This window comes from Anser anser (genome assembly GCF_964211835.1).
Source record: "Anser anser genome assembly, chromosome: Z".
In the NCBI taxonomy this organism is placed as follows: domain Eukaryota; kingdom Metazoa; phylum Chordata; class Aves; order Anseriformes; family Anatidae; genus Anser; species Anser anser.
Window position 1 is genome coordinate 38,384,159 of NC_139723.1, and position 14,402 is coordinate 38,398,560.

Genomic DNA, 14,402 nt, shown 5'->3' on the forward strand with positions numbered 1-14,402 from the left:
CCAGGCTCTACTGTATAAAAGGCAAACAAGAAATCACATACATTTTATTTTGGGCTTAAAAAGAGTCAAGTAATGTATGTACATTGCACACATACATTTTAAGCCAAGCAAGCATCTGAGGTAGGCACCAGCTTACACAATTCCCAAAATCTTTTACAAAATGAAAATTTTAATTAGATTACAAGCTACACCGCTTCAGGTTTTGTTTTTGGCTTCTCAGTCACCACCACGGCACTTGTCTGACTTCACACAAGGGGATTAACAGAGGCTGAATGATGTCCCATGGCAGTTGAAGCCCATCAGGGGATGGAAAGCAGGTAAAGGACATTAGCCACACGTCTTACCGTTTATGTTCTGGAAGGCAAGAAACAGTCACGCATTTTTCAAAACAAAGTTCAGTCTCTTTGTAACAGCTCTGATACTCTTTTATTCCATTTCTTTTCCTTCGATGGTCTAAAGAAGTGTGTTCTTCTGATTAATAGTTTCCAATCACTGATTTCTAATTAATTGTGGCAAACAATAAACAGCGTAATATGACATTTCTCCCACCCTCAAAACAAAAAGAGAGATATTACATAAATTCTGTATAAACATATAAAGGCTTATAAATGTAAATTTATGCTTTCAAAGTAACAGAACTTCCAAATACAACTGACTTTTTCCTCTTTCACATGCTTTTTATTTCAATTCTGCAATTCTGGCTTTTCACTTTTTTTTTTTTTTCTCTTTGTGGCTTTCTTGTTGCTTGCATCACTTTATTCTGGACCTACTTTGAAGATATTTATGCTGTTGTTAATAGAATCACACAACAATATTGGAAGGGAGCTTTGCAGGCTGTCTGGTCTGCTTCCCTATTAAGACGAGAGCCAGCTTTCAAGCCAGATCCACATTGCTCAGGGGTTCGTCTAATCAGGCTTTGAGCATCTGGCAAGGATGGAGATACTACAGCCTCCCTGAACAACCAGCATTTGATCTTCCTCACTGTGAAGATTTTTTTTCCTGATATCTAGTCAGAATTTCTCCTGCTGCAACATCAGTCCATTACTTCTTACCCTTTCCAAGTGCACTTCCAAGAGTCTGTCTTCCCTATGACTACACATCGGATAGAAGAAAACAGAAATTAGAAAGCTCCCTCTAAGACATCTCCCCTTCAAGACAAATGAACCCAGCTTCTCAGACTGTTTGCATGCCATAGGCTCAATCCCCCCTCACTGGCCCTCCACAAGCCTCTTTCCAGTACGTCTGCATCTTCCCTGTACTGGTGACCCAAAACTGGACACAGCGTTACACATGTAGTCTCACTAGAGCAAAATGCATGGGATTAGTGAATTCCCTCAATTATGCTGCTGCTTATGCTGCCCAGGGTGGGCCTGGCCTTCATCGCTGCAAGGGCATGTTGCTGATTTTTGTCCAAACAAAATTCCGAGATCCAGCTTTGCAAGCAGCTTTCTAGCAAGTCAATCCCAGCAAACCTGTAGACTGGTCCCTTCTGAGTGCAGAAACTCTGCATCTGACTTAACTTTGGAAGGTCCCTCTCAGTCCACTTCTCCAATGTGTCCAGGTGCCTCTGGATATCAGGCCTGACTTCCAGCTCATCAGTCACTCCACAACCCAATTTTGTGTGACATGAACTTCTGAGGATGCTCTCCATCCCAATATCTGGGTAACTTATGAGAACATTAAATGTTCTAACATCAGCCTAATATCAGCCTCTGAGCAATGCCAGCTACAACCAGCTGCCATCTGAACCCTTTGAGTCCACTGGTCCAGCCCATTTTCCACTCATCTGATAATCTGTCAGTCCACAGCATACTTCTCCATCTTAGCTACAAAGAGACTTTAAAATTCCGCTCTCCCCTCGTTCACACAACTGATCATCTCTTTGAAGACGACAATCACATCTTTCTCAGTAAATCTGTCTTTTCTGTTCCCAGTCACCTTTTCCAGCTGTGCCTGGCTTCCAGGAAGAGTGGCACCATAATATTCCTGAGGACTCTGATTAGGCTGCCTAGCCTGAGGTTCCCCAAATTCACCTAATTTTTCTCGAGGATGCTTGCCTTCTTCTGGTCATCACGAACTTCATCCAATCATCATGCCTTTTTGATGGTCACAGAGAGCAGTGTTGACCAACGACATGGGCCAGCTCCCTCAGCAGCACTGGATGCATCCACGAATTTCTGTGTGTGTCCAGATTGCTTAAGGAATCCCCATCTCAGACTTCCTTTACCATGGCCCAGACTTGGCCTCCAGGCACATGGATCTAGAAGACTTGACAACAAACCTTGCCAGTTACCTACTGAGTAACTCAACCATTTTTACTTCCTATATCACTAGGCCCACCACCCCATTCTTCAGCAGGTCAATGTATTCCTTAGTCCCCTCTGTTGTCGTTTATGCAGCTCTAACAGCCTTTCTTGTTGCTTTTCTCATCCACCACAAATTTCAGTTCCCCCTCAGAAGCAGCTAGCTCCTCTATGCCATCTTAACTATGTCTGTTTATGTCATGTAGCCCATTCCCACTTCCATCTATGTACAAGTTCAGCTGAGTTCAGCCTGAGCTCCCCAGCTAGCCACTGGGACCTCCTGCCATATACACAGCTCATAAACTTCAAAACATTCCCTTTCTATGCATGAAGGATGCCGCGCTTGACCATCAAAAAGCTCTCTTGGCCCTCTTTACTCTCTTCTGCTGCCTCCAGTGGGATGTCATCCACCTCCAACAAGCTTACACCCATTCTTCTGAAGATAAGGGTCATTGTTCTGCTATACACTTTGTTCTCTTTCAGTAATAAAGAATGAACTCAGAAAATCACTTTCCTAGCATACTGATGACGAAGCACTACTACTATGACAAACACAGTCTCAACAAAACCTCTTACAAGGGTAAATGTACCCATGGAAAGGTTCCAAACAGTTTCATAAACATGTTTATTTTTCTTTAATGTCACTCCATTCTTCTGATTTTGCCGATGGTTCCATAACACACACAGCCTCTCACTCAACTCTGAAGGCAAAGATGCTAAATGTGACACAAATAGGGAGCTCATCCATGTCCAAAAAAACTCAGAAAGAACACCACCTTTGTCCTGCTTAAGTGTGCAAGGAACCCACCTGTTTTACCTGCAAGTTTTCTGGTCATCTCCAGAGAGCTCACCCTTATATGCTTACCCATATTTTGAAAGAGGGTGCGCAGGGTAAGCCTGCTTACAGCATGCCTCACATGCACACTCCGCCAAGATCAGAACACTTATAAAATGCAGTCAGAACTTTTTTCGTTTTCATTTAGTTAAGAAAAGCTATCTGAAGGAAAATGTTAATTAATACAAAAAGTCTGCCCTCACATCCTATATCCTGCATTTGAAGTAGTCAGCATATCATAGCCTATGTATTTTTAAAATGGTACAGAGGATTTGAATCTGGAGTACAGGAACGTAATTATATCCTCTTCTTGTTCCCAGCTTCCTCTGCAAAACTGCCTGACCCTCGCACTGGCGTTCACCATCTCTTCTGGGACCAGAGGATCGTTTTCCATTATTCTCTAAGCTGATCTTCACTGGATATAAATAAGTGTCCTAACTCCTGGACTACAGTCATGATGCATCTTGTTTGGCCACAGAGCTGAAATTCCATTCTGTTTACGCAGCAGTAAGACAGGAGGGCCCTGGGCTAGCTTATGACTAAATGATAGCAGCAGTCTCCAAGGAGACCGAGATGCAATCCAGAGAGGTGTCTCAGAGTGAAAAGTCAACTGTATCAAGTCTCCCACTTACTTCACATCTTCTAATTCAAAACATGAATATTCCTATGTCACAGTTGGAAAAGCAAATGCATGTTGTTTGCTATACTGTGAATGAAAGCGTAAGCAATTTTCTGGGCACTGCTGAGCTGTTAAATGATAAAAAGCCACAATATTAAGAAACAAATTAGGTTCTTCTAACTATAATAGAAAAAAAAAAAAAGGCTACAATTCACTGAATAATTCCATCACACAGAAAACCAAGTGTTCTTGCTGAAGATATCCAGAAGCAATTTATGGAATAAAGTGCTGGCACTAATAAGTAAATCAAGTTAAATCCAATTGCAGAAGTTGTTGTAAAGAAAAAAGAACACTAGCAATAGGAAGCACGCTCATTTGTAATCTAATCATTCAGAGCATTCCAATCAAAAGACCACAGAAAGCAAGACCTACATGAGCAGTGTGATGTTACGTTTGTCAGCACAGCTTACTGGAACCTCCCTGCCGTGCAACAGTACCGGTGCTATTCAGAGGTGGATGAGCTCTGATGCAACACCAGGCGCTGAGCCCCCCTTGACTTGCACTGGTTAAATGACAGAGAGGCCTGCACTCGTGGAGCCGAATCAGAGAGGAGGAACCAATCTCTCAGATTACCTGGCTTCTTTACTGGGTTTCTACTCCTGCGCACCGAGCAAACGACCTAAAATGAACCATGCTAGGCATACACAAATTTGTATCGCCATGGAAGAAGGAAGCAAAAGAGGCCTTTCATGAGAACATCCTTCCCACTCTTTGCCCTAATAAAACACAAACATGCATGGGCTTTGACTGCAGCATCACCACATTCACTTTATTTTTACTCTTTTTCTCTTCACCTCTTCCTTTACTTTTCCCCAGACATTTCCCTCCTGATTTGTTATTCCATCCACACCACACACAATGAAGTGTGGACCTTACTATTACAATAAAACAGAGGCATAGGGATAAATAGATTTACCTCAGCCCTGCGAAGGTAAATGATCTTGTAAGAAGACTAGAACTCTGTGACTCCAACCAGTTGCTAGCTGCCACAGTCTAAAGCAGTGATAATACCTCCTCATTTTATGTAAAACGGCATTTACAGATTGGCTACGCTTCCAAGGCACAGAACAGCTTCATGCATGGCTTTTCCAGATCTAGTTTCCATCCTTCAATTAACATACACTATCAATGTTTAATATCAAGAACAATGTTTTAGGAAGTTTCTAGATAATCTGTACCTTCTCCACAAAAACAGAACTCGTCCATTGACAGAATGTAACAGAAGTACAGCTATCCTAACAAAATAAAAACAGCCCATTTTTCTGGAGTACAGTTATTCTCAGCTTTGAGTCTTCTCTACTACTAAAGTCTCAGTTTTAAAAGACTACTTAGGCCCTGACCTTCAGTCAAACCGACATTACACTTCAGTCCTAATTGTTCCTGTAAAACGGATCAGGAACTGCAGCTCAAACGTCACCACTTGTAGCTTTATCTCGTCATTGTTCTCAAGCCATTCTCTCTTGTAGGTTGTGTTTTAAGCAAGTTTAGTAAGACCAAGTTAATGCAGCTCACATCTGCTCAGTAATTTACAAGTGTTGCTGAGTTTCCAAAACACAGAGCATCCAGCAGGCTAATACTTACATTTTTTACCTTTTGCATGCAGGTTTTCCAGTTCCTTTCACTTTCACCACCAGCTGAGAAGAGGTAGTCTCTTTCTTCTGGAATATCTAGATGCTTTTTTTTCTCGCAGGAGCTTTCTCAGAAAAACTATTTGTTCTCTTGAAGTTTCTTCTTCAATGGGGCTGGATCCGTAGGTATTTCCTGAGTTTCTCTTCTCCAGTCATGTTACTGCCCTGATCACTAAAGCAGTGCCTTCTCCTTAAGCCATACAACTTCCTCCAACTTCTACACAGAACAATCTGAATTTTAGGCTTAGATTCAACTTCTTTCCTCTTGGCAACTCTGTAGATAGCCTAGGTGTCAGGTTGTAGTACATTACGATTAAATAAAGATCACATCTCCTTTTCAACTCTTTCATGACCGGTATAGGGCACTTACCTGGCGACCAGCCCTGGCAGACAGCTCTCCCCATTAATATTAACCCAGGTTTTGAACGTTTTCCCCAATTTCTCCCATGCACAGCTATGAATTGGCTAGAGTACGGTACTTAAAAGTATCAGTTTGTGGTGTTTTTTTTTTCTTTTAAAAAGGACAGAAATTTGTAACTGGAAATAACAATAAAACAAGATAACATTTTGCCAAGTTTATTAAGACATTCCCTGTCTGTTAAAAAAAAAAAATAGAAGAAGAAAGTTCCATGGCTCTTTTCTCCCTGATAACTGGAGAACAAACAGGAAGAATGAAGCGAGAACTTTGAATTTCCTTCAGGAGCACTGAATTACTCTTACCTGATTATGGCTGTATTTGTTGTGGATTTAAATACAATCTGGTCCACAGGAATGAGTTCCAACATACAAAAAACTAACAAACAAAAATGAGGAAGCAAGACAACACCAGACAAAGTCAGGAAGGCTTGTCTAAATGTGGAGTGGTTACTGGTTACCCCATGGAAGTTTCATGAACCACATGTGCACATATCCCCAGCTTAGCCCAAGCAAGTCTGGAGAGCTCAATACTTGAGAGGGTGCAAAACTGAACCAACATTCTGAGGCATGAAAAGTCAGGAACTGACATTTTAAAACAGACATAGTATCAGAAATGTGTAGCTTAGTGCTATCCCTTGGACACTCGGAAGGCTGCTCGGATCCCTGTGTGCTTTTATGTCCTCGAACCAGAACTAAGTAGTCACTGGCACAAAAAACCTCGTAGCTCAATAGCAATATGGCGCTAACACAAACCCTTCAAAATCTTCCATGACTCTCAAACATGTCCTCATCATTCATTCCATGAAGTAGCAACCTTTTGCCTAGCTTAAGAAATATACAAGTACAAACAAACCTAAACACAGACCAGCATTACACAGAGGTTTTGAACATTGCCATGCTCTCTTGACCACATAACCATTACTTCAAACTGGACAAAAATATTAAACGTGACATATCCTTTCACTCGAGTTCTCAAGTATTCTGGGTTACTCTGTAGGCTAAAGACACACCCTCTGAAGTAGCCCAACTTCATCCTCTGCATTTTCTTCAACTTTCCTGACAATGATGGAATGTTTTTAAACCAAGTTCAAGCTGTACCTGATGCCGTCATAAAACCTGAGTTCTCCTCCTCAGTGCAAGATCTTTTGAGTTTCATACCGCACTACAAACATTCCAGCATTTTGGTTGTCATTCTTTTGAAAAGTTCTGTTTTGGCCACAAGGACCAAAGACCTGTGTCTGTCTGGAATATATTTGATCTGTCCTGGCATACATCTTCCAATTCATCCAAAATGAATCAAATACACACAGTTCAAGCCCATTTCAAAAATGCAAACCATAATGCAGCCAGATTCACTTCAAAAGAAAAGTTCTGATTCAAACTAAAACACTTACATAGACATATCCCTTGCTTACTCCATTCTTAAGACCTTAAAAACAGAAGAAAAAAAAAATACCTGATTCGCAAGATTTCTGTACCAGTAACTTTCCATGTCGAACTTCTGTGGCTCACCGCTTAAGATCTATTTGGTGTCTAATTTCCCTCCACAACAAGATCACCCAGCTAGTTGGCCAAAGGAAGCCAGTCAATATAATCTTTCTGGGTTTTAGTAAAACTTTTGACACTGTCTCACAGAGTATCCTTCTGGACAAAGTGACCCAAATACAGTTAAATAAAAGCACAATAGGATGGGTGAAGAATTGTCTGACGTGTCAGGCCCAGAGGGTTCTTCTAAATGGGGTTAGATCAGGCTGGTGACCTGTCACTAGGGAGGTTCCTCAGGGCTCCATTTTAGGACCAGTCCTCTTCAACGTTTTCATAAACGATTTGGATGAAGGACTTCAAGGTTTTTTAAGCAAGATTGCAGATGATACCAAATTGGGTAAAGCTGTTGACTCCATCGAGGGTGGTGAAGCCTTGCAGAGAGATCTTGACAAATTAGGGAGCAGGGCAATCACCAGCAATATGAGGTTTAACAAGATCAAGTGCCGGATTCTGCACCTGGAAAGGGTCAACCCTGGTTATATGTTCAAATATACTTCTTATACTTCGTTTGTCCAGCCCAGAGCAGAGGGGGCTGAGGGGACGCCTCATGGTGGCCTGCAGCTCCCTCACGAGGGGAGCGGAGGGGCAGGCGCTGAGCTCTGCTCTCTGGGGACAGCGACAGGACCCGAGGGAACGGCATGGAGCTGGGACAGGGGAGGGTCAGGCTGGGTGTTAGGGAAAGGTTCTGCACCCAGAGAGGGATCGGGCACTGGGACAGGCTCCCCAGGGCAGTGGTCACGGCACCGAGCCTGCCGGTGTTCCAGAAGTGTTTGGACAGTACTCTCAGACACACGGTCTGATTTTCTGGGTGGTCCTTTGGGGAATGGAGGAATTGGACTCGATGATCTGTGTGGGTCCCTTCCAGCTCAGATATTCTATGATTCTACGACATTTAGACTATTGCTTAATCCTTTCCCAGCAGAAAGAAGGATGACATCAAAGGGGCCTTATAAAGCAAAGGCTGAGGGAGTGCTCCGAAAGGAGTAGCAGGTTTCCGACACACTGCACTTTGCTGAAACTGGCCTTGCATGGCATGTTTGTAATTTCACATACTTTTTTGAAGTCGTAGCAGCAGCCTATGAATATTTACAAACCGCCTCAAAAAGCTTAAGTTTTCTTCCTAAAGGACATGAAAGACTGCTAAGCAGTTGCATCTTCAGGGCAAATCACTATTCACAGAACATTGTTAACGGCAGACTGAAACACACTCATATTCAAGCTCCAGAGAGACAACATTTTAACTTGCAGAACCAATTCCATCAGTAAGACACATGAGACAGATGATTCCCACATGCTAAATCTTTATTGTGCGAATGTTGTTCAGAGCATTTATTACCTTTCACACATATATCCCCAAAAAAATTTACATTAACAGTGGCTAGATTGATGGGCAACAAATCTATTTGCTAGTGATTTGCATGCATGCAGTATCTCTTGTGGTGCAAAAATCTTAGCCGGGAGGCCAGCCCAACTGACGACCACCCAGAATATGGAGGTGTACATGATAGACAGACTGCCCACCCTCAGGCCCTTCATTCAAAACCATCCGGAATCCATTGGTCAGGCCCAGGTTAGCAGCACACTTCTTGCCAACAATCATTAAATGCCCAAGAAGCTGGAGGAGAAAAAAAAAAAGAAAAAAAAAAAAAAGGGGGAGGGCAAGAAGGGAAGGAATGAGAGCAGAGAACCATTCAGAGAGGTCAGTTAGCCAATTCTAAGAAATTCAGCCACGGCTCTTCAAATTGCTGTCAGCCAACTGACATTTTCCAAGCAAAGCTATAAAGACTGACTAAGCATAATACAGAGGGGTGCAAAAAAGAGCTATGGATAACAGACTACAGAAGTAATGCAGAAGCTAGATTTGTCTCATGGTTAAAGCCCCCATTTACTTTTTCAGGCAACGTAAGTAGATCAGGTGAAAAAACTTCTGGTTCAGATGAAAAAAACTTTCTTACCTTGTAAAGGTTTACAAAAATCTCTGTACTTCATGTATATAGCTAAAAATGAAGTATTCAGGAACCCTCTGCTTAAACCCCCCTTACTGACCTTTCACCTGCCAAAAGCCCCAAGCCCTGTTCTCTATATTAAAGTACTACTTACTGTAAAATGTGGAAACAGACATCAGACTGTACTCTAAAACAACAATGTATTTTGCACTATAAATCCATACCCAGAAACTTGTTTTGCTTTAAATCAGTACTTTTACTGGAAAATCTTACTTCCATTCCAATTCTAAGCTAGAAGCAAAGAATATATAGTGTTTTATATATATATGTATAATTATAGTGTGAGAAAACTACTTTACCTCTTTGTAATGCCAAGAGGAAAAGTGGGAGAACCTACTAAATTCTGAAATATTTAGAGGTACGGTTTGGTGTGCAGAAAGCTTCAACAGTACTTACAGATTCATCAGAATCTTCTGCTTCAGATAACCTGACAATTGGCTTCTTAGGAATCACGAGGAAATGCGTTGGAGCTTGGGGTGAGATATCATGGAACGCAAGGCACTGGAGGAAGAACAAACAGGTGAAAAACAATTTACTTCAGAGAAAGGTAAGAGTTTAGGCAAGTCAGCATGCCCCACTGAACACACACTTATGCAGATTATCAGATACCCTAAACATAAGTAGAGACATGGGTTTTTCTAGAGTGATGTATTACTCGCATTTCTCCAATTTCTCCACACAAAATACCTGCTTACATAAACAGCAAATAATGATTTTTCCAAAGTGCTATTTAAAAGCTGTTGTCTTCTCAACAAGTTAACAAGCAATTAACTTAGTGATTTGTCATTTCCACATAACAACTAACAACAGTTGAGTTGATGGGATCTATAAAAAAAAAAGTTCATTTCTGCTTATTTCCCTCTCTGATTTCACTCTGTTCAATAAAACAAATAGTAAACAGTTGCTAATCATATTCCATGAATGTCTGAATATTGCCTTGGTCAGAGATGACAAGGCAGTTATGCAGTTGAAGCCATATCACATTTCTGTTCTCAGTAACACCATGTATTTCAGAGAAAGACTATTTCAAAACCGCGTATTAAAGCTGGACCTACTTCAAACATTCCCAAATTGAGGAAAAGGTATCACTTATGGAACATCAACAACTGTGCATAGTAAGTAGTTCATTCACAACTAAGTTTATTTAAGTATCACAATTAATTCAGACACTGCAAACATTTACCTCCAGAAGTGGGATTCAGCATGCAATATAATCAGGACAAGGAAACAGATGTTTACATTACATTGGGAACTTCCAATAGGTGGAGAAAGAGAAAAGGGAGCTATGGCTGTTTAGGCAAACAGCTGACAGTAGAATCCAGTCCCACTGCTGCAGCCACCACAATCTACAGATGCCCACACTGCGCGTGCACTCTGCTGCTTGCTAAAAGGGCATCTCTACTTACCCATCACACGTCACAGCAGAATTTGCAGTAGTTACTGGTTGAGTTATGCCTCAAGGAGTAACATGCTTAACATTCTTCAAAATGTGCACTTCCTAGATGCTTTCATTTATTAGTGAATCAGTAACGAATTTCCTGTGCAATTCCAATTCTACCAATTTTTTAATCCTACTGAGACGAACAGTGTTAAACTGAAGCTTGACAGTGGCCATTGCGTTACCTTATCTTCCAGCTGGTCTTATCATAAACTACCCTTAAGAAAAAGTCTGGTTTTAAACCTCTCTTGGTGAGCTGCTTGTTTCTCCTGAACAGAGAAGAGTGGTAAACAAAGAATCGGTAAGTAAAACTAATTTGTACGTAATTACACGTAAATCTTACTTTGGATTCAGCATCTCCTAAGCAATTTTTCTGTTTCAAGTGGCACCCGTAGAGAGGATACAAACAGTAAACTGACTCAAATAGTTTAATGAGACAAAAAGCAGTAGCAAGTAAATTTTTTGTGGGACAGATAGCAGAGGCAGAGCAAAAAGCAGTCACAGAAAGCAGGACTGCACAGTAAACCAATCTTCACCTCAGCAAATTATTTTTATTTTAGATGTGACTAGAACAATACTGATAAGGCTTTAGTCCGGAGAGACTTTGTACTTTTAACATTTTTCTCTGCATGCCGATTAATGATTACAAGTCTCCCTTTAATCAATACTTTCTCCTCGCAACCTTGAAACCCTTCGATCAATATTTTCTCCCTGTAACCTCGGAACAGGTTTTCGGTACGGTTAATAAAGCGAATTCAAGATTCGCCACGGAAGCGGAGCAGCACCCTACGCGTGACAGCTGCCAACTTCAGCCACCCCCTCAGACACAGGCCGCCCCCCCGGCCTAACCCAGCCGGCCCGGCCCGGCCCAGCCGAGGCCCGTCGGCAGCCGGATCAGTCCCGCCCCGGGCGGCACCTGCTCGTCCTCGTAGATGATGTTGGCGGGGATCTCCTTGCGGATGATCTTCCCGAAGATGGTGTCGCCGCCGGGCCGCGCCGCCTGCGCCTTGCTGATCTCGTCGGACATGGCGGCCCCCGCCTGCCCCGCCGCCCGCCCGGCCCGCCGCGCTCCTGCCCCGCCGCCACGCCCCCCGCGGCGCTCATTGGCCCGCTGTCACACCACCGCCGCCGATCCCGCCTCGCCATTGGTAGTTTCGCTTGTCTTTTGGGGATCGGGCACGCCCCTCGTCCCGCCCGGCTCCGGGAGCGTGAGCGCCATGCGGCGGGGAGGGATCCGGGCGGGGGGGGAGGGGGGTGCGGGGGGGGGGAGGGGGGCGCGGTAGTTGGAGCGCCCTGGTTGTCGCTTTGCGCAGCCAGTCCTGTGGGACTGCGTCCCGCTGTGAGATGGGTGCTGGTAGCGGGTCTCGTCTGTGTCACGGGGATTCGCAGGAGAATAATGAGTTGCTGTAAATGTCTGCCTGAAGGCCCTGCGCTGTTTGCAGGGGTTTCTGAGGTGGAGACCGTGCAGCTGCTGGCACAAAGCAGGGAGCAGCTCCTGGGCACCATGGGGTGGTTTTACCCTGTGGGGTGGCTGAACACCATGAGCGCTTCTCTAACTCCCCCTCCGCAAAGGAAGAGGGGAGAAAGTATGATTAAAAGATCTCAAGGGTTGAGATAAGAACAGGGAGATCACTCAACAATTATTATCATGGGCAAAACAGGCTCAGTGTAGGGAGATTTGAGACATTGCCTATTACTAACAAGAGAAGTGAGAAACACAGAAAACAAACTAAAACACCTTCCCTCCATTCACCCTCTTCTACCTCCTCCCCCCAGGCAGTGCAGGGGAATAGGAACAGGGGCTGCAGTCAGCCCCTAACACTTCGTCTCCGCCGCTCCCTCACGGTCCCTCCCTGCCCCTGCTCCCCGTGGGGTCCCTGCCACGGGATGCCGTCCTTCCCGAACTGAGCCTGCGGGGGCTGCCCACAGGCAGCAGCTCTTCAAGACCTGCTCCCACACGGCTCCGTACCACGGGGTCCATCCATCCCCCAGGAGCAAACTGCTCCAGCACGGGTCCCCCACGGGCGGGCGGCAGCTCCCCCCAGACCCCCTGCTCCTGCGTGGGCTCCTCTCCACGGGCTGCAGCTCCGGCCCGGGGCCTGCTCCTGCGGGGGCTCTCCATGGGCCGCAGCCTCCTCCAGGCCACATCCACCTGCTCCACCGGGGGCTCCTCCACGGGGGGGCTGCAGCGTGGAGATCTGCTCCGTGTGGGACCCATGGGCTGCAGGGGGACAGCCTGCTCCACCAGGGGCCTCTCCCTGCACAGGCCGCAGGGGAACTGCTGCTGCCTGCCTGGAGCACCTCCTGCCCTCCTGCTGCACTCACCTGGGTGTCTGCAAGGCTGGTTCTCTCCCATTTTGTCACTCCTCTGTCCCAGCTGCTGTTGTGCAGCAGTTTTTTTCCCCTTCCTTAAATCAGCTCTCCCAGAGGCCCAACCAGTGTCACTCCCTGGCTCAACTCTGCCCAGCAGCAGGTCCCTTTTGGAGCAGCTGGAGCTGGCTCTGCTCTGACATGAGGCAGCTGCTGGGCTCTGCTCACAGAGGTCACCCCTGCAGGTCCCTCGCTACCAAGCACTTGGCACATAAACCCAATACACATCACTGGCTGAAGGACTCTCAGGGTATTTGAGATGCATCCATCAAGCTAGGAGTTGGCTGAGTGGGGTAGGGCACATCTGGGAACCATGGCAGTGTCAGAACCTGAACCTGGAGCAGCCTGATCAGAACCAGGCTGGACAGGGCTGTGGGAGCTGGAGCTGGGCCCTGCTGTGGCATCGCTGGGGCGGTGACTGACAGCCCTGGGGCTGAAGGGGGCCCCAGGCCACGAAGGCATTAGTGCACGTGGGGCCCAGACATCTGCCATCGACGGCAAATCTGGTGTGGAAAAGCATAACTCCTTGTGCAAGCCACCTAAAAAAATGCCTATTTTCTCCAGTGTTAGGTTGGATTCCTTTCTACTAATTGTGGTAGGCATAAAAATAGGGTAATTGTTTTAACTTTGGAGCTCTTCTTTAGGCCCAGTCAGCATTTATAAACAAACGAAACAGAGTTTTAAATGCGGCACTGCAGGTGCCATTGGCAGGTGTCAGCCACATCCAGGAAACCAGGGCTCATCGTGGGTAATGTTTTTTTGGGAAGACAGAATCACCTAAGTTGGAAGAGACCTACAAGATCACCTAGTCCAACCTAACTAACAGTCAGAACCTAACACTAACAAGACTTCCACTAAACCATATCACTAAGCTCTGTATGTAAACGTCTTTTAAAGACCTCCAGGGATGGTGACTCAACTACTTCCGTGGGCAGCCCATTCCAATGCCTAACAACCCTTTCGGTAAAGAAGTTCTTCCTAATATCCAACCTAAACCTCCCCTGGTGCAACTTTACCCCATTCCTCCTCGTCCTGTCACCAGGCACGTGGGAGAACAGACCAACCCCCACCTCGCTACAGCCTCCTTTAAGGCATCTGTAGACAAACACCTTAAGTCCCAACATCCTATGCCTCCTCCTTTCCCCCAGCTTTACTGCTGAGCACAACATCATACGGTGCAG

The 14,402-nt window shown here is 44.9% G+C and overlaps 1 protein-coding gene across 1 annotated transcript; it reads right to left on the reverse strand.

The window, feature by feature from the left end:
• Positions 1–8,691: 8,691 nt before the first annotated feature.
• On the reverse strand, positions 8,692–11,948 carry HINT1 (histidine triad nucleotide binding protein 1). Its single transcript, XM_083818122.1, has 3 exons — positions 11,768–11,948; positions 9,810–9,914; positions 8,692–9,022 (listed from the first exon to the last, which is right to left on the reverse strand). Exons 1-3 carry the CDS (start codon positions 11,876–11,878, stop codon positions 8,858–8,860), a joined length of 381 nt encoding a protein of 126 aa, XP_083674248.1. The 5' UTR covers positions 11,879–11,948; the 3' UTR covers positions 8,692–8,857.
• Positions 11,949–14,402: the final 2,454 nt, after the last annotated feature.

Coding starts and splice junctions, on each gene's coding strand:
- HINT1 (XM_083818122.1), bottom strand. CDS start 11,878: ATGTCCGACGAGATCAGCAAGGCGCAGGCGGCGCGGCCCGGCGGCGAC. Junction 9,915..11,767: donor TCATCTACGAGGACGAGCAG/GTGCCGCCCGGG, acceptor TTCTTCCTCCAG/TGCCTTGCGTTCCATGATAT. Junction 9,023..9,809: donor CAGAAGATTCTGATGAATCT/GTAAGTACTGTT, acceptor TTTCTCCTCCAG/CTTCTTGGGCATTTAATGAT.